This window comes from Phaethon aethereus, assembly GCF_964289735.1.
Source record: "Phaethon aethereus genome assembly, chromosome: 5".
Classification (NCBI taxonomy): Eukaryota; Metazoa; Chordata; class Aves; order Phaethontiformes; family Phaethontidae; genus Phaethon; species Phaethon aethereus.
In genome coordinates, this window is record NC_138579.1 from 41,677,194 (window position 1) to 41,700,623 (window position 23,430).

Genomic DNA, 23,430 nt, shown 5'->3' on the forward strand with positions numbered 1-23,430 from the left:
GTATCTTCTGTATCACAAAATGCCCTATTAGAGAGATTATTATACAGTTTACTGTATACTGTATTAATATATAATGTATAACTTATTAACATGTATTATACAATATATTGTATATGTATAATACAATAAAAGTATATACTACATATTGTTATACATTTATTATTTAATACAGCTCTGTAGCAATGCAGGTGCAGCTTCAGAGCTTGCCACCTAACAGCTGGGCTGTATGGAATTTCAGCATCACAAAACCATAGGTTGTGCTTTGACAGTTTTTAAGTCAAAGAATTTTGAATACTTATATTGTACTTCAGTAGCTCTGACAGTTTTTCATTTCTACTATGTAAGTTCTGAGCTCAGATGATTTCAATGTCCAGGTTTTATAAATCAGAGCTGATGTCAGCGCCACCAGCCACGTTCTCATCGGGGAGAGGAAGAAAGCCAAGGTCCCATAGGTTCGCTGCAGGAAATAGCAGGAATAGACCTGCCAGGCCAGGAGGAGTGCCATTGCCAGGTGAACAAGCACAGCTGTGAGGTGTCGGATGTGACGGATGTGAGAACAGAAGCTGTGACCCTGGCATCGCAGCAACAGGCACCAGCACAGATAGGCCATTAACGGCAGGTTGAAAAACAACATCTGAAAAGAAGAGCAGAGAAAAATAAGATGACGAGCTAGCCAAGTGTTCTGGGTAACATACCTAAGGGCATAGAAAGGTAAGAGTACACAAAACTGTCCCATTCTAAGGGCTGAGTACAATTTCCAGCACTGGAATCTCAGGATGCACTTCCAAGACTCTGCATCCGATAGAGCTGTGTCTGCCTGTGCCTCAGTCCCAGGCCATGCCTTCCCGCCCAGTCCCTTGCAGTGGGAGGCACTGACATGAATCTGACCTTTCTTGGAGCTGGTTCAGGCAGCTAGACTTGGCAATATACTAGCACAGTAAAAAAGGAAGGTTCTTATGTCACTTTAGCTCTCTGACCCAGCCCACTGTGGTGTCAGACAAGGGTTAGTTAGCACTGGCATAAGGGAGGGACCACAAAGGAGGCAACACTTGCTTGGTCTGGATTCAAATGCCAAGGAACTACACCCTCTCAGACTAATGGCAGCTGGGAAAACCAGAGGGCAGGCAGGTCAAACTGCTGGGAAAACTGGACTCCTGTGTACTTGGAGAGTGACACCTACTGATCTGAAGGGTTATTCAGGGTGCAAGGCCAGCCCTGGCCAGTCAGTTGCTTTTGCTTAATCACTGCAACCTCTGTGTGGGCCCAGAACAAAAACCAAAATTTAGAGTGGTAAATCTGTAGAGATGGCCTCTAATCCAGATATCCAGGGAGTCCAAAGCAACATCAAATAGAGGAAAAAGGAAGTTTGAGAAAATAATGCACAACCTTCCTTTGTGTCCTTTAAGTTTGCAGAAAGGTAAGAAAGAGCTGCTGTAGTCAGGCATGGCCACTAATCTTCTCTATCCTTGCAAGATTGCTTTCTTTATAAAATTATTTTTAAAAAAATTAGAAAAAATTCCCCAGAAGCAAGCAGTTTGTCAGCCTTAATTTTTATAAATATGTACCTGTAAAATCCCAACCACAAATGTCAGACTGCCCTGTAAGAAGGAACCACCAACGAACACCCCAAAGGAAAAACAGGCCCCCACCTGGCCATCTATCAGTTCACCTACAAACCATGGTCCTGAAAAAGAGGAAACCAAACATACAGCACCATCAGAAAACACAATATAGACATAGCCTTTTTTTTACATGGCCCTTTGTACTCCTGATCATGAAGCGGTCAACTGGGGAAAATAACTTCTCTATTGCTCGTCTATAGTAATAAGCCTAATGTTTTCATCTTCAGCAAACAGCAGTCTGATGAATGTTCCTGGTGTGAAAATATCATGGTACACCAATGAGTTGTGGCATGCAATGAAAATACTTTTAAGTTGCTTTCATCTCTCTGACTATTTTCAATGCCACATATAACATCTTCCTTATGAGTGAAATGAAAAGATAGATTTTTTCAAATGCTGGCCTTTTCCAGAATTACAGTAAGACATGGTCATAAACAATTCCAGCCTGGCTCAGCTTGTAAGTCAAAATGGGCATGCATACTACACTGACTTCCAAGAATGTAGCTATTTGAGAAATAAGCTAAAATTGTTAGCCATGTGACATGTACATTCCATATACTCATTTTACACCAAGGTACAACCAGATCTTGCTCAAAGAATAAGTGAAAACCAAATTAAATTTAAAAATGCTTACTTTGCTTTCAGAGTAATTTAATAATTTAAGTGTTTAATTAATTCTAGGGCTTCTAAGTTAGGCTCTTACAAACAAACATTTAGACTCTTTAGACATTAACTTTTCAAGTTCCACATAGATTTTGTAACTTAAGCATATTTTCGCCATTCTTCAAGATGTTAGAAGTCTCATTTTTCATCAGGATCTGATGTGTAATTTAAAAATACTAATTTATGTCCTCTAGTACTCTAGGTTACTTACCCAGAATGGTGTATAAATTCAGAACCAGAACTGAGTAATAGAAGGTGTTTGTTTTACTGAAGACATGAAGGGAATACGAGGTCAGAGTAAGTAATCCTGGCTTTTCTAAACAGAGACAACATTTAAGAAAAATACACTTGATTTGGGTTGCAACACATATACATATATATTAAAAAAAAAGGTCTTTCTGAAACAAATCTGCACATTATTTAGTAATTCTATTAAATAAGAAGCATAAAAATAATATTTTGTTTGTCTACAGAACAAACACAAGGGAATGCGTTTCTACTATTACTGTGATAACTGAAAGTAAGGAACAGATAAAGATAAAAATCTATGTTAAAAACAGCAGAAGAAGCTGCCATTCTAAATGATTACACTTACTGTATGTAAATAAAACTGAACAACCATTCTATAACAAGAAAATGAAGTTGGCTAGAAGGAAAAACATGGAGAAAGTTTATATTAAATGAAAAGTAAGAGATTCAAAACAGTAACTGCAAACCCAAAAAGGCAGGTCAGCATGGACTAGGTCAACTGGATTTTCTTTGATTAAATCTACTTAGTGAGATCTGGCAGCAACTTGGATAAAGTGAAGGTTAGACATTGAAATAGCAGCATTCTGACAAGTGTGTGATGTTAGGGAAAAAAGCAATATTCATTTTCTAACTGAAGCAGAGAATTCACAGATTGAGATTCGAGAAAGCCTTCCTATAAAAGTTAGCTCTTACAGTTTCACCTATTACATGGTTGCTCTTCTCACAAAGCATTAACTCCCAGAGGGCAAGCTCGACCTTTGGAAATCAACAGCTCCAACAAATTTGTTCACTAATTTGTAAAACATTTGTCATTGGTCTACAGGGACCTAGCTGATCACAGATCATTTCTAGCTGCTAAGTTCCATAAAGGCAACTGAAAACCTATTATTTTTCTATGTAAGCAGTTGCTGTAGTTACCTCAGGATGCTACGTGATTATAAGCATAAAGGAAGGGACATACATTGACATGAATAAGAACGGAGGTGGCTTCCAGAAAAATCTTACTAGTAAGGTGTGGTTCAAACAATTGTTTAAAGGATAAACACCACAAGCTTAACAGTATTAATTTTCATTTACCAGATTTATCACAAACAAAATATGAAGTTATGACAGAACTGGTCTTAGTATTATTTTGAGAAAGACTCAAGCCTATTCATGTTCTTTGCAATGATTAGCAAGAACTATTTTTGTAGAAGGAAATCTGTTTGCCACGCAGGTGAGAGAGAATTCTGTGCCAGCTGTAGTGAAGCAAGCACACATACAGAACTAATACAAAATAAAACATTCTTTTCCCTATGCATTGGATTCTTAAGTGTGAAAATTAAAATGAAACCTTTAGACTTCAATTAATTTAGTTTTTGTTTAAACAAAGATACCCGGTTAAGTTTTTAATTTACTTTATTTGATATATTGGAGGTTTTATTGGGTCCCCTTAAAAGCAAAACAGCAGCTTCTGAGAACCCAATCAAACCCCACAGTACTAGATGCAAAATGCATATGGTGATTAACAGCACGATTACTTATATATTGTTAGCATACAGATAAATAGCAAAAAAAGTTTAGGGAAAATTAGATCCTCTACAAACCACAAACACTGCTTCATACCTTTGAGTGCTGGCTTTTGGAGGTATCTGAAAACAATGAGCAAGGTGATCTGAATCAGCACGATCAGTCCAAAGAGCACACGAGCCTGAAAAGACAGTTTTAACTCTAAGCCAGCCCTGGAGTAGTAGCTGCCTTTGGGCATCCCTTATGGGCATTGATAGAATGATACAAAGATTTCTAACTGAAACACATATTCAAAGCTTGAATAGTGTCATTGAACTGAGGGGTAAAAGGAAACTTGAGAGTTTCTAAGTTATTGGACTTGCATCTTAGTGACCTGAATTCAGTTGGATGGCTGAAAGCGATATACTTGAATCTTTCAAAAATGGGATTTGTAAAACACATCAGTTGAAAAAGTGTAAATACACTTCCTATGTAAAACATTTTCCAAGTGCTATACTGAATAGAACTGCAGTTTAAGACATTGTAGAGCATATCAGTTACTTATTAACAAAAGTAATATAACAATTTTGAGCCAATTATGACACTATCTGTAGTCATGTGGACTTGCCTATGTTATTCTATAAGTGCACCTAAACTACTATGACATGACTTCTTTGCATGTAATAAGCTGTAACACTTCTGGATATGACCTGGAACTTATTGAAGTCAATGGGAATTTTGCCTTCCTCTTTGCTAGAGCTAGTTATGTCAGCAGCTGATGTAAGACTTTTTCCAACATTCTTGCCAGTGCACATAGTGCAACAGATCACAGTGAAGTTTTCTTTGATTTAATGTTTCCTTTTTCTACTATCTCCAGTAGCTTCTTTTCCATGCACAAAATGTGTGTATACCTATGCCCAAAAATGGACAATTGTGACTAAATCCAGGAAGCCAACTGTTTGTGTGAATCATTGCTATGCATTCACGTTTGAAGCGTGCACCTTGAGAAAGGAAACTTGAAATATTTTTGAAATTCCAATGGAGTCGTATCTGGAAAAAGCATTCAAGTCTACCAGGAATTAGGAAAATGCCTCCTGCGGGCTCTGAGCAAACCAAAATGAAATGACAGCTGTTTTGCTGAAAGTACTTACTAGAACATAGTGGTCAGTGAGAAGAATGAAAGATGACCAAAAGCCAAATCTAAGAGAGAGATTTTCTTCCATAGCAAATATATGACCCTGTGTGCTAATTCTTCCTGAAGCATCCTAAATTTATATAAAACAAGAGAGCAATTAGATACCAGTAGTGCACAAAATATCTAGTTAAACTTGCTAGTTATCATTGCAGCTTTTCTGGAAAGATCCTATTGACACACGCATGTGTGGCATACTGCTGTATTAAATACTTCTACTTAAAAAGAATTACTTACTGTTAATTTTGTAATTTCAAGTAAATTGGTGATTGTAAGACCATAATCTGAATGTGCTACATATGAAGGACATCCTGTCAGAGATTCAGCAACTTGTGGAAGACAATGACTATTTATTGGCCACCACCTCCACTTTTTTTTTCTGAAAGGTCAATTCTAGATAACAGCCCATCTTAAAATATTTTGAGGCTTTGCTGTGCTTCTTTTCTGGCACATTTGCTAGAAACTGATATCAATAAATAACAACAGTGCGACATTTATTCAACAGTTTGATACTTCTGCATGTGTAACACTGACATCTTACTTTCCAATACATAAAAAATGGTTTATTTATACTAAAGCATTCAGTATATTTAGTGTGATTACAGCTGAGACAATATTTGGACAATCCCAGAAACAATGTACAGCAATTGAGTATTCATATTTTCTCCAGGTACCTAACTCAAGTTAACGCTTCATCCTCCTCGCTTTCACAAAACTATTCAGTTACTAGATGTAATAGTGATTTATGACTGGAGAGGAATTTTTTCTTAAATCCCATTCAGTTATCTGACAACAAGCATGTATTTGCAAGCAAACTATTGCTCTGCAGGCCTATATAACCCTCTTCAAATGTTCCTCAGTTTTGTGCATGTTTTCATCATCATTAAAAAAAAAAACCAACCAAAAAATAAACCACTTATAAAATGCAGCTTTTCCAAGTCGAGCATGGCAGACTTTGGTAACAAACTAGGAGGTAGAACACTGGCAGTAAAGAAAGGCCATTAGGAAAAAAAGCAGTGTTGCTGTTGTCCTGTGAGAAATAATGCCTAACTGCATTCCATCAAGCAGGACAAAGCTGACTTTCTCATTACTATTGTGCAACTGTGCAGAATGTTAGAACAGTCTGACAGAGTTCTTCGAAGACCACTTGAAGGTACAAAAATAAAATATAGTACTAAGAACAGAAGCATTCATTGAAAAATCTTTTTTGCACCCAGTAATCTAATACAAGTTAGGTCTGATGTTCTGGGAAACAGAAACCGAATTCACTGTCAGCCTGTAAGAAATCATGAAAAAAACTTCAGATGATGAAGACAGCATTCCAATCTTCCAGATCCAGTTCCTTTGCCCTCTGAACTAACATGATGCTACTTCCTGTTTTCCTTGATCAAGGTTGATTTTTTTTTCCCCCGAGACAATCTTAAAAGTTAATTGTTGCTTGTTAGTCAAGATAATTTATTTTTGACCAGTTACTTGCTCTTCTGTCATGTCTTATTATATTTCTCACAAAAAATAATAATCCTTTCTTTTGTCCAGGTGCTTTATGAATGTTTTAGTGCTCAGCAGTCAGTGTTTTTTCATTTAATAAATCCTTTGTTTTTTGTAATCAGATAAGCATGAAAGGAAGTCTGTTATCATGTATTTTGTCCCTAGTTATGTGATGCAGAAGGGTGATGGAGCAGACATGACAACATAAAAATTCAATATAAAGAATGCCAACAGGTACCTTACCTGGACAGTCACATCTATGTGATGGAACCCTTCACTGTAGTTTTGTGGGCTCCACTTCAGTACATAGAGAGGGCCAGACACCTGATGCGCATTCCCCAAGTGAACTCTGTCTATATAGACTTTAACGGAGATAATGACAGAAGGAGAGAAGGCCAGAATTCTAAGGAGTGAATAAACAGAAAACCAAACAGATTTGTTACAGGACTTGAAGATTTGTCATTCCTACCTGAAGTCCCTAAAGATTATGCTACCTTGTACTTAAGAGTTCAAAAGAGTTAGAAATCAAAATGGTGAAATATCTGTAGACTAATGGTAACATGGTAGCTCTTTCCTACAGTTAAAAAGAGAAGTTCTGTATGGCATTGTACAAAATGGGATGCATCCTCCTGCACACATACAGACACATAATCAAATACTTGTAGATGTCTTCATTAAAAATTGCCAGCCTCTCTCTCAAAAGTCCTTTGTTGTTGGGGTCAGGTATTTTGTTGCTGGGGTTTTTTTAGTTTATTTTTTACTAGTTGGAATATAACCTCTCAGTCTTTGTAACTGAATTGATGAGAAATGGAGTGGAACGCCAGACTCGTATTACAGATCTGAGATACCAACAAATGTAGTAGCACTTGGCAGTGCTTATGCTCAGAGAAACAGTGATACTAACATAGACTCAATATATTGCACATACAATTTCTTTCATTTCTGGTAACACAAAAGGCATTCCAGAGCATGTTTCAGTCAAATGAAGGACTCTCATATAGTTATGCTGAATGATTCTACCAGTTCATATATTTAATATAATCATAAGAATGTTCAGGTAAGGTTCTAAATAGGAAACTGGAAAGTGGGCAGACTTAGCTACTACTGCTTCCTAACTGAAAAGTATGACGAACTTCTTTTGATTGTAATTCTGTGTATGCAATATGCCCATATATTTAATGCATATTGGTCCAACAGCAAATATAAGATGTTGGAAAGGGCATAGAAAATTGAAATACAAATGAAAAAAATAAATAGAAAAGGTAGAAATGGAAAGATGGAGAGAATGTGAAAGAAGTATGAAATATTCAAGAAATATGAAAATTGGCAGAGGCTTAATATGTTTTAATATATAAGGGATGTGAAACTAAAAACACAAGAGGCTAAGAAGTCCGAAGTGAATACAGAAAATACTTAGAAAAATACATAGACAAAATCCTGAAATCAGCAAAGGCAATGTGAACATGTGAGATTAATAACACAGATTACATATTAATCTAACTACCAGCTTTGGTTACACAAAAATGTTCAAAAATAAACAAAACAAACATGAATTACTACTATATAATCTGCTTTTATCACAGATATGATACAAAGTGAGCGCTCAGGAAAAATCTTCCAGAGGAAAGTGAGTTCTGAGTACAGTGGACTCCTGCATTTAAAAAAAAAGTTTTGTGTATATACATATAAATATAGATGTACATTATAATCAAGAAAGATGCCAGGTATTAAAATAAAGTTAAATATTGTGAAATCAAGAGATTACAGGGTACCTGATATGAGTGGAATAAAGAATTTTGACTAGTGGTTCATGAGCAGAACTGCTGTAAAGGAAGGATTTGGGATTGGTGATGAGAACTACAGGCCATTCTTCAAAGTTAAGGTCTGCAAAGCTAAGGAGGTCATGATCAAATGCAAGGATCCGGTACCTATAATGAAAGGAAAAAAAATTTGATATAAACTACTGCAAGCACAGCTGATTCCCATGCTTTCCAAGTTCCTAAGCAGAACCTGTGATTTATTTTCTATTTATTCTTTTCTGTAGTTGATCCTGTATTAACCAACTCTGCTATATTAACTGTAGAGCTGGTTACCTCTGATCAGGCTCGTTTTATTATAAATCACTGAAGCACCACTCAAAATTCCAAATGTCAAGATCTACTGAATTTTGCACATGAATCAGATATTTGAATTCTTCAAAATAATATTAATCTATAATGTACATTACTACAGTGTCTGGGTAGGTACTCTAGTTATGGACAAAGACCCCAGTGTGCTCTCTTCCTGTATGTATACAAGTATCTTTCTTAGGATTAATGCAGAATAAAAGCTAATATACTACTATATATATTCCATATATCATCAGACACTTTTTGATATGCTGCAAAGGTAACATTTCTCAGATAGACTATGTTTGTCTCTCAAATTCTAACAGCAGGTGCACAGCATGGGTATTTTGAAGCAGTGATGCTGAATTTTATTACAATTTATTTGTCTACTATGAATACTAAACACATACTAAATGGACATTTAGATGTCCTCTTTTTAATTTCTAAATATCAAGAATGAATAAAAAATTTACTTTATTTAATTTATTAGCACACTGTTGGTATAGGGAGAAAAATCCCAAACTTACACTCAAAGACATTTTTCAAAAGCAATATTCATAACAACCAGTCAGGCAGATCTAATGCTTCTTTCAAATTCTCCAAACAGCATAAAAGGAAATCACACTATAACCAGGTAGGCTCCATATAATAATTTGCTCACATAGGGTTTACTTACCTCCTATTATCCATCCAGTCTCCCAGTTCGAGTTCCAGAGTGCCGCCACGATGTTGACTGTACAAAGCTGGCATCAGCCCACCCATTGTATGGAGATGCCCACATAAATAGGCTGTGGCAGAACTAATAAAAGAACATAAGAATTGTGATTATTTGACTGGGAACGAAATACCACTGCAAGAAAACTGAAAAGTGACAGTCAAGTATGTGAAGAGAGGCGAGAAATGTACTTCAGACTGAAAACATACAGGAAAAAAAGAAAGAACTTACCTCATTAATGTTCGTATTCCTGGTGCTGGGGAGATGATTGTTGAGGTGGGAAAATGGCCAAACCAGATAGTATGATTGCTGTGAAGACTTTCTGTTGCCATCAAAGATAGCTCTTTCATTTGATTCTAAAATGGTGTTTGAAAGACAAACAACCAACCAAAGAAACCTGTTTAACAGTCAGGCTATTTGGAAAGAACAGCAAAAGGAAAGCAGAAAGAAACTAATGAAGAATGCAATTAATTTTTTCTTTTTTTTTAAACAGAGAATACTTGCAGTTGCTTCAGAGACCTGTGCATGAACAAACCGTGCTACTAGACGTATCCCTAAAATCCAATGTTGGAAAAAGAAAGTGAGAACAAGACACTCAATGCCTTCCTTACAACTGAACACAGGAAAAGTGCAATGTAAAGAAGGATTTTGGAAAACGGTATTTCTATCCTTTCTACTGCTTATTTATATAGTCAAAAATGACACACTTGAGTTGATTTTACAAACATCTTTACCTTACAATTTTCATCCCTACTATCTCTTGAGTTGCTAGATGGCCTTTTACAGGCATGACAGACCGCAGAAACTGTTCACCACATGCTTCAGCCACTTAACTGGATGAACAGTATGATGCTGAATCTTGAAAATATTTTTCAGCCATTGCTGTAAAGCAAAAGTAACACTTTACACAGCAGGTAAAATTTCTCTTCTTTACTTGTTTGACTTCCAATATTAAATTAACCATTTACCACCCAGAAAGACTTCCAATACTAAGTAAGATCTCAAAGTCTAACAGAGGAGGCAGGAAAACTAAAACCTGAAAAGAACACAAATCCACTACTTCACCATTTTGCAGATCATCTTTTAGGGTAACCCAGAGAATCACCAAAATATTCTTTTCCCTCCTATCTGAAAAGAAACACTGAAGGGCATGAATAAAGAAAACAGAAATAGAGGTATGTTAAAAAATAATGGATTCAGTATACCATTCTGGGTTAATGTAATGACCTTATTAAGTGAAATTATATTTCCTCTGCCTTTATGAATTTGGGCTTTAAGAATATTGTTACCTAAGCTATGCAATCAAATCACTGATACAAATCTAATTTATTTTTCAAATTCCTGGCAGAGGTTTAATTCTCAAAAGTTACAGGTATCTACCTTTACTTTCCGTTTTGTGCAAAAATCTGCAAATGATGCTCTCTGGACTCCTGTTGCAGGGTAATTAGCAAGCAAATGCTTGACTTACTGCAGCCAAGGACCAGAGCTCTAGACTCAATTGCATCCCTTAGCTCCTTGAGAGTTTGTCTGCAAATCTACTGCACCGGTATGGATTACAGTAAACAATGAGAACAGTACTTGGCATTCCTATGTCACCTTTCATCTAAGTAAAACCAAGCACTTTACAAACACTTAATTAAATGTCAAGCCTCCTTTAGAGAAGATTAGAGGGAGAACATTTTGCTTTTCATTGAGGCCGTTATCACAGGCAAAACATGACATCTGTTTACCAGAACACAGTAACTCTCTGACAACACTTCAGAAGAGTATCTCAAGCAAAATAGCAACAAACTACAGAGAAAAATCCAAGGGAAGCAAAATGTTATCTAAGATGATATGTGATTTAAACATTGGGATTACAGTTATTCTTTCAAAACAATACCATGTAATTTTTATGGTCTCAGAAGATCAGACCTCACTTTCACAAATGACACATTTCTTTGTAGTATTACCTTCCACATTATTCCATTGATAAGTGCAAGTCTCTCATCTGTAATATTAATGAAAAAAAGCATCTAACAAAGCAAAAAGGATTGGAATTAGAAAGTTTGGGTTTTGGTTTTTTTTAAACTTTACATCAAACAAGGAAATTATCACTCAAGTCTCTCTAAATGCTAAGAAATTACTGTGTCCTTAAAGTGTATAATTTGACATTTTTGTACTGGATTATTTCTTAAAAGAGAAAACACAGATACTCTATATGTTAAGTGACATACTCATTTTTCTAAATAAATGTCACACATACCTAATAACTTAAAAATATAAAGACCCTTTTCATAGAATTATAGAATCAGAGAAAAGTTCGGGTTGAAAGGGACCTTTGAAGGTCATCTAGTCCAACTCCCCTGCAATCTTTAACTAGATCAGAGCTCATCCAGTCAGGGCTCAGAGCCCCATCCCACCTGACCTGGAATGTTTCAGATGCATGACTCCAGGTGGGGTCTCACCAGAGTGGAGCAGAGGGACAGAATCACCTCCCTTGACCTGCAGGCCATGCTGCTTTTGATGCAGCCCAGGATACGACTGGCCTTCTGGGTTGTGAGCGCACATTCCTGGCTCATGTCCAGCTTTTCATCCACCAGTACTCCCAAGTCCTTCTCGGCAGGGCTGCTCTCAATCCCTTCATCCCCCAGCCTGTATTGATACCGGGGGTTGCCTCAACCCAGGTGCAGGACCCTGTACTTGGACTTGTTGAACCTCATGAGGTTCACACGGGCCCATTACTCGAGCTTGTCCAGGTCCCTCTGGACGGCATCATGTCCCTCTGGATGGCATTGCGTCCCTCAGGTGGGATGTCAACCACACCACTCAGCTTGGTGTCATCTGCAAACTTGCTGAGGGTGCACTCAATCCCGCTATGTCACTGATGAAGATATTAAAGAGTACTAGTCCCAATATGGACCCCTGGGGGACACCACTTGTCACCAATCTCGATCTGGACATTGAGCCGTTGACCCGGTGAGCCCTCTGCATGTGACCATACAACCAATTCCTCATCCACCCAACAGTCCAACCATCAAATCCATATCTCTCCAATTTAGAGAGAAGGATGCTGTGGGGGAATGTGTCAAAGGCCTTACAGAAGTCCAGATAGACGACATCGGTAGCTCTTGCCTTGTCCACTGATGTAGTCAATCCATCATAGAAGGCCACTGGGTTGGTCAGGCAAGACTTGCCCTTGGTGAAGCCATGCTGGCTTTCGTGAATCACCTCCCCGTCCTCCATGTGCCTTAGCATAGCTTCTAGGAGGACGCTAAGATTTGTGTTTTAGAAGAACAGAAATCTTTCAGACAATTCTTCTTTATAAAAACAACAAACAAAACCCCCAAACTAACCACTATAGAAGTAAAACAGCCAGTGAAATGGAATGCCAAGACTTATAAAATACCATGTTTAAAATTCCGAAGAAATTATAGGGTCTCTTAGGGCCTGGGCTGAGTGTGGCATCCACGCAGATGAATGAATAGTTCCCGAAAGAGGTGGTGTGCATGTAATGGAAAGAGCCATCTTTTCGCCAGGCAGAGTATTTCCTGCCAAAATAAAATGGAAACATTGCTGTTAGGAAAGCTTGCAGCAATGACAAAAATGACCTGCATAGTATAAATGCAAGATTTCTTGCATTAGATCTAGCTCCATCTTGTTACTGCAGTAAAGTCTCTTCTTAAAAATCAATGGCATTGAAAAGTCTGTACTTCAAAGAAGATGCTTTATATGGGTCATGTGTTAAGACAAGCAGCAGGTTAGCATACAAACATTTCAAAAATTTTTAGCATAAATATGCTTTCCCTGAGCAACATTGTACTTTTCTGTGGATGAAGGACAGGCCAGCAGCATAAATGATGCAAAACAAATAAGCAAGATAACAGGACAGTAGGATCTTACACCATTCTTAATTAAAGGAGATCTGCAATGGAAAAAAAAAATATTGTCCTGTGTTTATTGTTGATATCTGAGAGAATTTTTCAAAAAGAGTTTTTCCTTGCCTACCTAGAAGTATCAGGGACACCAAGTCTTGTCTCTACTATTTTCTTAGAAATCTCTTCAGTTACTCTGATGTAGAATGATCAGCTGTTGGCTAATGTAATATGATTTTGAACCAAAGAAACATTGAATCTTTTCAGTTATTTTCCAAAAGGTCCAAAACAGACACACTACACTATAAAGGCGGCAGCATTTCCTCTTGCTTATTACTCTTTTTTGTTTCTTGACGTAGCAGATCTTACCAGTTCTCCTGTCACCTGTGGAATGTCATCAGAATTCTTCATTCAAAGAGTAAAAGGAGAGAGCAAAAGGGTTGCTGCTCTTTTGCATGTTACCTGATGTTAATTGAGCTCTTGAATCTTAACCTTAAAATACTCTCAGAACTGTAAACAGGGAAGGACTTAAAAGACGTCAGCTAGTTCCACCTTTTTTTCCTTCCATGGTTTTATGCTAATATTGGCTATGATAACTACATGTAATAATGACTACATACGTTGCTTTCTCTCCTTCCACTGACAACAGATATTTTCAGTTTTTCTAACTTCTAAAATTGAAGTGCTTTTGATACTTTATGCTAGGTGGGAATTGCACGTATCCTCCATTGCCAGAGACAGATAACATTCCAACTAACAGTACCTATTAAATTGCTCAATTAAGAATTAAATTCTGGAACTAAAATGATTGTGAGTAAATCTGAGATTAACTAAAACTTATTTGGTTTAATTGGAGGGGCTTTTCTGTTTTCTTTGGGGTTTTTGGGTTGGTTTGGGGGGGTGTTGTTTATTGGTTTTATGTTTTTGTTTTTTTTTTTTTAAACTCTCTGCATGATATGTGGAAGCTAGAACATCCCTGAGTTCAGATGATGAGTATGGTTTGAACACAGCCATCCAGAAAGCAGTTCATATCACTATTCCTCCACCAATCAGAATAAACAATCAAATTGCCAGAAAGGTTGACCTGAACAGAATAAAAGTTAATATTTTAAAAACAAGTTTCAGATATAAATCAATATTTCCATTGCCATAAAGACCCTTTCAGAATTTTTTTTTTTTGCAGTTAATATTACCTTTATGATTGTCATGAACTTCAATAAGAAAACTGGAAGCCCAGTATCATAATTCTAAATTTTCTGCCTTTAGTCCCACTTCGAGTATGTGTAACAGTTGAATCATCCTCTGCTCATGCTGTGGACGTAAAATAGGAACCCATGTTTTTGTGTAAAATTATTATTGTATTTCAATACAACTGCTGCCTTCTTTAATTTCGATACATCATGAACACCAGAATGTGGTGTTGAATAACTGTTTTCCCTACCCTGTTATTTTTATAACTGTAAGCTACAGTGCTCTAAGGTGTACCGCAAAGAATGAATTACTTGTTCAGGAATCACATAAAGGTGAGGAGACAGTGCCTTACTGTTGCTCAGACAAAAAACCAAAACCAAAAAACCCCAAGACGTTGTCTGTTTGACTGTTTAACTTCACAAGGGTGGGCGAGAAGAAAAGGCTTCCACAAGACTCCATTTCACTCTGCCATCTCCTTTCTCTCTTGCTACAGAGTGTCACATTTACTAAAAATTTTCTTAATCTTTATACTACATTAGTGCTTCAGATAAATAAAATTGTCTCTGTAAAGATAGTTCAGCCTTTAGTGATGCTTAATAGCTTTTGAGGACTCTTAGTGCCTTTCTTCAGTCTTAGATAGAAAGTGTGATAACTCTCATTAAAATTTCATTATTTTCCTATGATGACAGACTATAATGAAGTGAAAACCATTACGAGATCACATTTGTTTAGCAAGAGACTGTTAATTAATAAGCAAAGACTTTTTCACCTGACTCAGAATTTCACTGAGCAATTCTTTGGTTGGCTAAATTGCTTTAAAATTTCTCCCTAATCCTTTCCAATCCCTTTTTACTATGAGTGCATCTTCAGTGTGGACCAGAGGCAGGTGATTCATCTTTCCAGACAGTAAGCTTGTCCAGGGCAAACAATTCAGGGATGATCTGGCAAATTCATTGGTGCTACATCTACCCATGTGCGTCACGAGGGATTCTGATAGCAGCCTTAAACTAGAGTGGAAGTTAGATACTGATACTAGATTGTCATGAAGTCACAATTGTGGCAAAAGATATAGGGATGTGCACTGCACTAGTGCAACCAAAAGCCTTGTAGACCACACATTCATCCCTTCGTGGTAAATCCGCATGTGAATTTCATGTTCTCCTGCAAATGCAGCTGCTGGAAGATCCTATCCCACAGAATTTATGGGAAAACGTATCTGCTCCTGCTGGGCCCCAGGGAACTGAAGCCAACTGAACTAGCAGATGTTTAATCTGTGTTCTTACTTAAGTGGATGGCTTAAGAGCCTGAATTAAAGTAGAACTTAGATTCCCAAGCCCTCCTCCAGTTCCAAAGAGTTAAAGCTGAAAACACCATCAAAATTATGAGACAAGATTGTGTGTTCAGATGTGAAGAGCAGGAGAAATGGAGAAGTTAAGTACGAGTTACAGCTGAGGCTACCTTTACAATGTACAAGCAAAAGAGCCAGCTGAAGAGGGGGAAGTTTCCTCACCTATCTTCACATTTAAATCTCAAGTGTGTTCCTAAAGAACATCTGTCCACCCATCATCATCATCAGCCTTCTTGCTTCTCTACTTTCAGTTTTCTAAAATGACTCAGATGTGAAGAAATGTCTCAGATAAAGTTTAGACCCATGTGACATGAAAAGCCCTTTTGGGCATACAGAAAGAACATTAAAAACATGAAGTTTTCTCTTGCTTTCTTTTTCTTGTTTTCATCTATTTTAAGGAGGAAAAGCGACATTTGGGAACACTGGTTTTACAGAAATATATTACACAGTGTTCTGAGGAAACTGAGCACATAATGCACAGAACAGGCAGGTTTAAAATATATTTAATTACAAAACACAGACTGATAAGAGGTAAGAAGTCTGCGCAAAGAATTCTCAATTTTCTCAATCTATTCTCCTCTACTAATTAGTAATGGAAAAGACAGAGGGAATAGCAAATATGACCCTGGACTATAGGAAAAGCCAGTGAAAAAGCATATATGTGTGATAACTGAAGACAGACTATTGTTCAGTGAGTTTGACCTTGAACGTAACAGCATCTGTACAGTAAATAAAAGTACCTGTAATAATTCCGAACACTATCCAGGTGTGGAATGTTGAATGAATCTGTAAGGGAGAGGAAAAATGAAATGAAGAAACTATCATATCAAATTGATCATTGACGCCTGTATTTTATTTCCTAATGTCGACATAAAGCAGTCTCAGCAGGCACTGGAGAGCTTTTCTTTTTTTTAAATGCATAATTGAGAAGCAGACTACCTAACTGTGCAGAGAAGACATTATATACTTGATGCAGCTGACCTAAAAGTGAGAATAGTTTTCAAGTTTCAACTCAAAGATAAAATTGTGGGAATGTAAGTTGTCATTTAGAGGCTAAAAGCTAACTGCATGTCTCCACTTTGGCTTTGGATTGGGTGCATTCTCTGTAAGCGAGACCTAATTTATCCAAGGAAAATAAAGAAGCAGCAGCATCAGAGAATAGTATGCGTAAAACAGACAGCAGCTTGTGAAGGTTTGTACACTGAACTGGAGTCCACCTCTCCATTAAGTCTGGTTACAGAAGCCTAGTAGGGAAATGGGAGTAAAGTGTCATATATGGGCTGTATATGACAAAGCATTCATGTTTTCTTTCCCAGTTTTGCCCTTCCTGTAACAGCTGGCTTATATAGCCTACAAAGTTGTTAGCTTGTGTTTGAATGCTTATAATATAGCGACAACTATGATGTGTACAAACTTCCATGAGTTCTTTCCATTCAAAGAAACCAAATTTCCTTTAGTTGCTGAATGTGTGATACTTTTTAACTTAAACCTGTGGGGGGAGGTCTATGAAAAGTAAATTGAAACCATTTCTTCAGTAGGGTAAGGTTACAGTTTGCCCTTCCATTAAAAGATGGGGTACATAAACGAATGACCTGGAAACTAACATCTGAAGCTATGTTCTACCACTTGCCAGGCAAAAGCAATAAATGAAGACTCTTGCTTCCCTGGTGCTAAAACTCCATTAAGTGCCTGTAAACAAAGTGTGCCCTCACTAGGTAGATAGGTGGATGGCAAGCCCTTCTAACTGACTCATAACCACCACTAATGTGCTAGTAGTACTAACACTTTAGCTCTATATTCTAACTTGCCTAAATCAGCTCTGTAATCACAGGAAAGAAAGAGATGTTTAATTTCCTTCTTACCATGATTCCCCTTGATGTCTATCCACTTGGTTTTTTCCATGACCCTTGATCTCTTCAGGATTGACTGGTAAGTTTTCCATTCTACTTCTACCTGCTCAGATCCCAGTTTATCTTTTGTCTTAGCATCTGTCAGGTCACCTGAAAGTGTACAAAGGTAAGATATAACTAGAGGCCTACACAGCTTACACAAATAACTGTAACTAGGCAAGCATGCAATCCAAGCCTCCTAGTGTAAGTGGCTGCAGGTCTCCTGTCACCTGGTCCAGGAGGTTTCTATAAGGGTAAATGCCTTCTAATGCAGATGCGGCAGCCTGTTCAAACATCTATCAACCACGTTGCTGCAGCACTTTTACTAATGCCATGCCAAAGTAAAGAAAATTGTTATGCATTCATTATACCTGAAGGTTCTAGTCATAGGAGCTTTGTTTACCTTCACACCTTCTGTATCGCCTAAAGCTCCAATTAAAGTTCGAACCATTCCCATTTCTGTTCATCCAGTAATGCCTCCCTGCATTGCTAATTAAAACATGAATACTATTTCTGAACTCTTAACTTAAAAAGCAAGCAGCAGATAAGTAACTCTCTGTAGAAACTGAAGTACCGGTCTAGCATTGAGATTCTAAAGCCTGGCATATAGTAATGGCTCAAACTCTTTTTGATTTGCTTGCCAAAACTTAATCTATTTCAATAGCAAGATATCAAATGAAATGCTAGAGCTTATTTCACCTGTCTTGGTACGATATGTTCAAACAGAAAGCAGCAATGAAGTCTTAGGTTAGTTCACAGGTGAATTTCATACAAATGAGCAGGGATTGTTCTGAGAGAGGAACTGGCTCTTAATGACTCAGAGACATTGCTCACTTCTGTAATTTCAAATATGAAGAATGATGTAGAATCACTACTAAGAGGACAAGAAGAGGTAGCTGCTAGCAGGGACTAAGATGTAGTATTGGGAAAACAATAACTATTATGCATAATTACGTCTTTGTTACTAAACTCACCGTCAGACTCAACACATGAACAAAAAATAGCTCTCTTGAGTTGAGAAGTTATTCTCTTCTGCTTCTAGCAGTCTATCTTTACTTGCAATTCCATTTCCATTACTTAAGTTACCTTAAGGCTTTAAATTTCTCTCTTGAGATCCTAGAATTTTGCTTATTTGCTCTTCCTTTGACAGCAGATTCAACAGGAAATTCACACTTTTGAATTGCTTACCTGTTGCTAGAACAAGTGCCGGCTGAATTATATTAATTGTTTCAGAACAGAATTTTTCCAAGTCAGGAGCTCGTTTGGGATCCCGAAATCTACTGATATGAATATCTGACACCTGCAAAAGAAAAAAACGAAACACTATTCCAAGCAGAGGGTTATTGCTGCCCAGGTTGTTCGACAAAGCCAAGTAGCTAAGAATGCAACATCAGAGCAGTCATAGTAATTCGTATCAGTGTAAGGGATACAGGTAGAAACAGAAATGGATGACTAGGAGAGAACAAAAGCAGAGCAAGCATATGAGATGCAATATCATATTACCCCTAAAATCATATTTAGATCAAGAAAATTTCCTTAAATCTAATGGCATACAATAATATGTGGAAATACTTAGCTATCTGGAGTAAATTTTGATTTTGATAAATTTATGATTTATGATTCATATAACAAAATTAATTTATGATCCATACAACAACTTATTTTGCATCTCAGCCTGTAGATTTGCAATTCTCATCTACCTCAGCAATCAGAGAAAATAAAAACTGCTATTGTTGCTGTCTCCAGATTCTTGAGAAAAAAGTCTTACAAGAAACCTTACTCCTGTTCTACTGGTAACTATGGAGAATGTAAATTTCCAACGTTTTAGCAGACAGTAGTTGTGAAGCCTGATTTTCTACAAAGATCTTCCCTCTTTTATCCCCCTACTATGATATGAGTTTAAGATTTGCAAAAGGCTTTTCTTGTAAGTTCTAAGAGTTACAGTGTCCCGGGACTTATGAGAGCTCAGACTGATTTTCTGTCATCACTAAAAGCCATGAAATATGAAGATCTTGGGAGTGGAGTTTCTACCTTTTTTTTTTTTTTTTAATTAACTTCAAAAGATGTCCCAATAAAAGGGAAGTCAGTGGGCAAAGGGAAAGCTTGCAATGCTCTTATTTAATTTCCCAAATGGTAGGTAAAAGCCCATTTACTGCATTTCTTCTCTTTCCCCTCACTGTGAGTCATGTAGAAACTTGGCCTCTCTCATTGCATCATAGGCTGTAACTTTCCTCAAAATGGGTTGGAAGATACTCAGGGGTGAGGAGAAATCACCATCCACATACCTTATCTAGAGAAGATGTGGCTCAGGAAAGGTAGCCATTAACAAGGGAGAATTACAAGGCCTACAGCAATGGTAGAATGCATCCAGCTGACAGAAACAGGAGAAAAATCAACTGTAAGCTTGTCAAATACTGAACTAGTGTGCCTGTTAGGCATTGGGTAAGAAAGGAAATTCTGCTATAACAAAGGTGAAAGAGCCATTAATACAAGATTATAGTACAAAGATGGCAATTCAGTTCAGTTTAAGAAAAGACAGTCTTGTGGATGGGAGGAAAAAAAAGGCAGGAACCGGGTGGGTAACCGATCATCTTGAGCTCTGTCCAGTGACCTAGGCTAGACCTATGGTGTCACCAGGGAGCCTGAATCCTGTTTCCCACAACATCAACAGGCACAACGCTGGATTTAGTGCTTGATTATTTTCCAAGTTAGGTCAATGATAAAGCAGTTGTTAAAGGGCATGTCTGAAAGAGAACATAACCACTTGAAAGTAAAGCCAAGTCTCAAATTAGCTGTGCCGTGACCTATCCTTGGGAGAACTCCACTTAAAGTAACATAACCAGAGAGAACATGGCAAGAGAAGCATGGAGCTGCGCACGCTGCTTGTCAGCAGAGCTCTGCAGCCTCTATATGCTGCTGTAGTTGACTCTCTTCAAGATAGCAACTCAAGATAGGGGCTTTATCTACATTAATTCAAGCAATATCCCTCATCTTGAAATCTGTTCTGCAGTAAAGATAAGCCTTAAGGTACTGAAGGAAAAATTACTGGAAAAACCGACTTCGAGAATACGTAGCAATTGGATAGAACAAAAGGACTAATAATACATTGGCTTATACACTAACAGCACTGCCAGCAGTGTGCTTCAGTTTGAGAATAAAAGCAAAATAATAAAAGCAGCCTATTTGTTAGAAGGAACTGCATAGCAAGCCCTGTGACATCTCAGCCGTCGACTACCTGCAAATACGTAAACAGCTTGCGGTTAGTTATACACTAAGTGCTTCAGGAATGCTCTGGGGGGAAGAGTCAGAAAGGAGGCCACAGAAGCACCCAGACGTGACAGCTTACTTCCAAGACCATGCCAGCTTAATTTGGATTATATGTTCAACCTGGAAACAAAGCTGTGTACATTTAATCTAACATACATCACTCTTATACTGGCCTTTTACCTTCTATTGCTAAAAATCTGCGTAACTATTTTCTCAGCCACACAACTTTTCTGAGTTTGGAAGGGGAAAAAAGACAGGCAGAGCCGGCATTTCTCAGTGGAATATTAGATAACACTATATGGGGTACTGATGCAATATATAGGATAGTGTAATAATTAGGTGAGTTTTAATTACCCGTTTCTACCACGCAGCACATCTTATCTTTTGGGTAGTCTAGCAAACTGGCCAAACACCTGTAACCGAGGCTTGACTGCGAGCCTCCGCGCCCCGCCGCTCCACCCAGCTCGGTGGGCTCACACAGCCACCTCCACAGCTACGGAGCACCGAAAAGAGGGGGCGGGGGCGGCGTCGTACCTCAGCGCAGCGCCAACCACCGCCTCTCGCGCCGGGCCGTTGCTCAGCCACGCCCCCCTCCCCCAGCCCCACTCACCTGTAATACCCATAGCAGGTTGGCGGCCTCCGCCCCGGGGGCAGGCTGAGGGGCCCGCCGGCGGCGGCGCTGACCCACCAGCGGCGGCACCCGCGAAGGTGCGTACCAATCCAGCAGTAGCGCGACGGCGGCCGCCGTCAGCAGCCCCACAGCCAGCTTCAGCATCCTGCGCCGCCCTGCCACCATGCCCCCGCCCCTGGCGGCCCCTCCTCCCCGCCGCCGGGCAGCGCCACCGGCTTCAGCACTTCCGCGTCACGGCCCACCTCCTCGGCTTGTCGGGCCGCCCCTGCCGGTCGTCTATGGTTGGCTCGGAGGATCGATGCCAGCGCGGGGAGGGAGTAGGCGCTCCCCATTTTTTGAAGGTTTTATTTGGCCGAGGCTGTGGGATCCGTCAGGAGGTTCCCGGCCGCCCTCGCCCAGGGCGGGCAGTCGCGAGCACCCCTAGGCCGCTGCCGTGCCCCGGGTTCTGAACGTGCCCGCTGCCCGCCGCCCTCGCTGCAGGGGTGCCTGGAAATTCCTAGGCTAGAACAAAACTGGCCAAAACCGACCCGAAAGGTGCGGTGTGCATTAGTCCTTTAAGCCATTTTAGAGGTTTCGGGGGAAGTATGTACCGTAAGGAGGCCTCGGGCTATTTCTTCGGTCAGGAATGGCCGGGACAAAAGAAGAGATTAGTGTCTCATCCTGCTTTCTTCCAAGTACAGCATATAAGCATTCACTTTTTTTTTTCTTTCAGTATTTATAATTCTACCTGCTCATACACCTAGGCAAATTACTTTTTTTTGCTCCTGACATACTCTTTTTATGGTCTTTTGAACATAATTTTTTTCATATAGACAATTTCAAATCTTACTATAGACACTGTGCCATTTCATAGTCGGTAATTCTTTGCTGTCAACTCTGTTTTCCTAACTGCTGTCCATATTTCCTGTTGAGGTTTTTTTCTTACCATCTTAAGCATGAGTTTAGCTGAAAAAGCTGCTGTCACTTTTGATATCTAATGTAGTATTCTCAAAAAACTTTTCAGATAGAAATTTCTAATTCAATATTGCTAAATTTTCATTATCCTTTCTCATAATTTGACATAGGACAAAGATTTACTTTTTAGCATTGATCAAGAAAAACACTTTTCTGCTCAGTTACACTTTATTAATATATTGCACCCTTTTTCAGATGTTCGTGATAATTTAGCTGCTCTTTTGTGGGACTTAATGTATGTTTGCTTTGTTTTTTTCAGCTGCCTTCCATTTTGCTTGTCTGCTTCCTACTTCCCCCCCAAAGAACACCCCAAATAACTGCTTTTAAACCAACAGTTAGCAATTAGTAATCCCAGTAATCTTGGAGAATAATCTTGAAAACTAGGGTTTGCTCAATTTCTTCCTGGAGCTCTACTGTTTTATTTTAGCTCTAGCAGGACTGGCAAGCTTCAGCATTTTGTCTCTATTAAAATTTATCTGAATTCCTGTTTCGTTCTTCTTATTTCATCTATTACTTTAGTATCCATGGAGATACTTTTTTGTGTTTTGTGCCATTTCTGCCTGGGTAGTGGTGCCAACTTGTTTTTTCAGAGATTCGCTGCCACTTATTTTGCTGTCTCCCAGCATATGTGGGTTCCGAATCTTTCTTTTTTGATTATTTTGTTTAATAAGTCTATATTCTTGTTCAGCTAAAGCATCTGGTTTACATTAGCCAAACTTCTTCTAAAAGTCCCACAGTAAAATGAAACCATACTGATAGTTCAGCTAAAAG

The 23,430-nt window shown here is 38.5% G+C and overlaps 1 protein-coding gene across 1 annotated transcript; it reads right to left on the minus strand.

The window, feature by feature from the left end:
• Positions 1–307: 307 nt before the first annotated feature.
• On the minus strand, positions 308–21,870 carry TMEM62 (transmembrane protein 62; the record flags this gene model as incomplete). Its single annotated transcript, XM_082000157.1, has 14 exons — positions 308–634; positions 1,566–1,684; positions 2,497–2,601; positions 4,140–4,224; positions 5,174–5,287; positions 6,946–7,105; positions 8,475–8,630; positions 9,487–9,609; positions 9,757–9,881; positions 12,914–13,055; positions 16,659–16,704; positions 17,781–17,918; positions 18,996–19,107; positions 21,685–21,870. 14 exons carry the CDS (start codon positions 21,868–21,870, stop codon positions 308–310), a joined length of 1,938 nt encoding a protein of 645 aa, XP_081856283.1.
• Between the last annotated feature and the right edge of the window lie 1,560 nt (positions 21,871–23,430).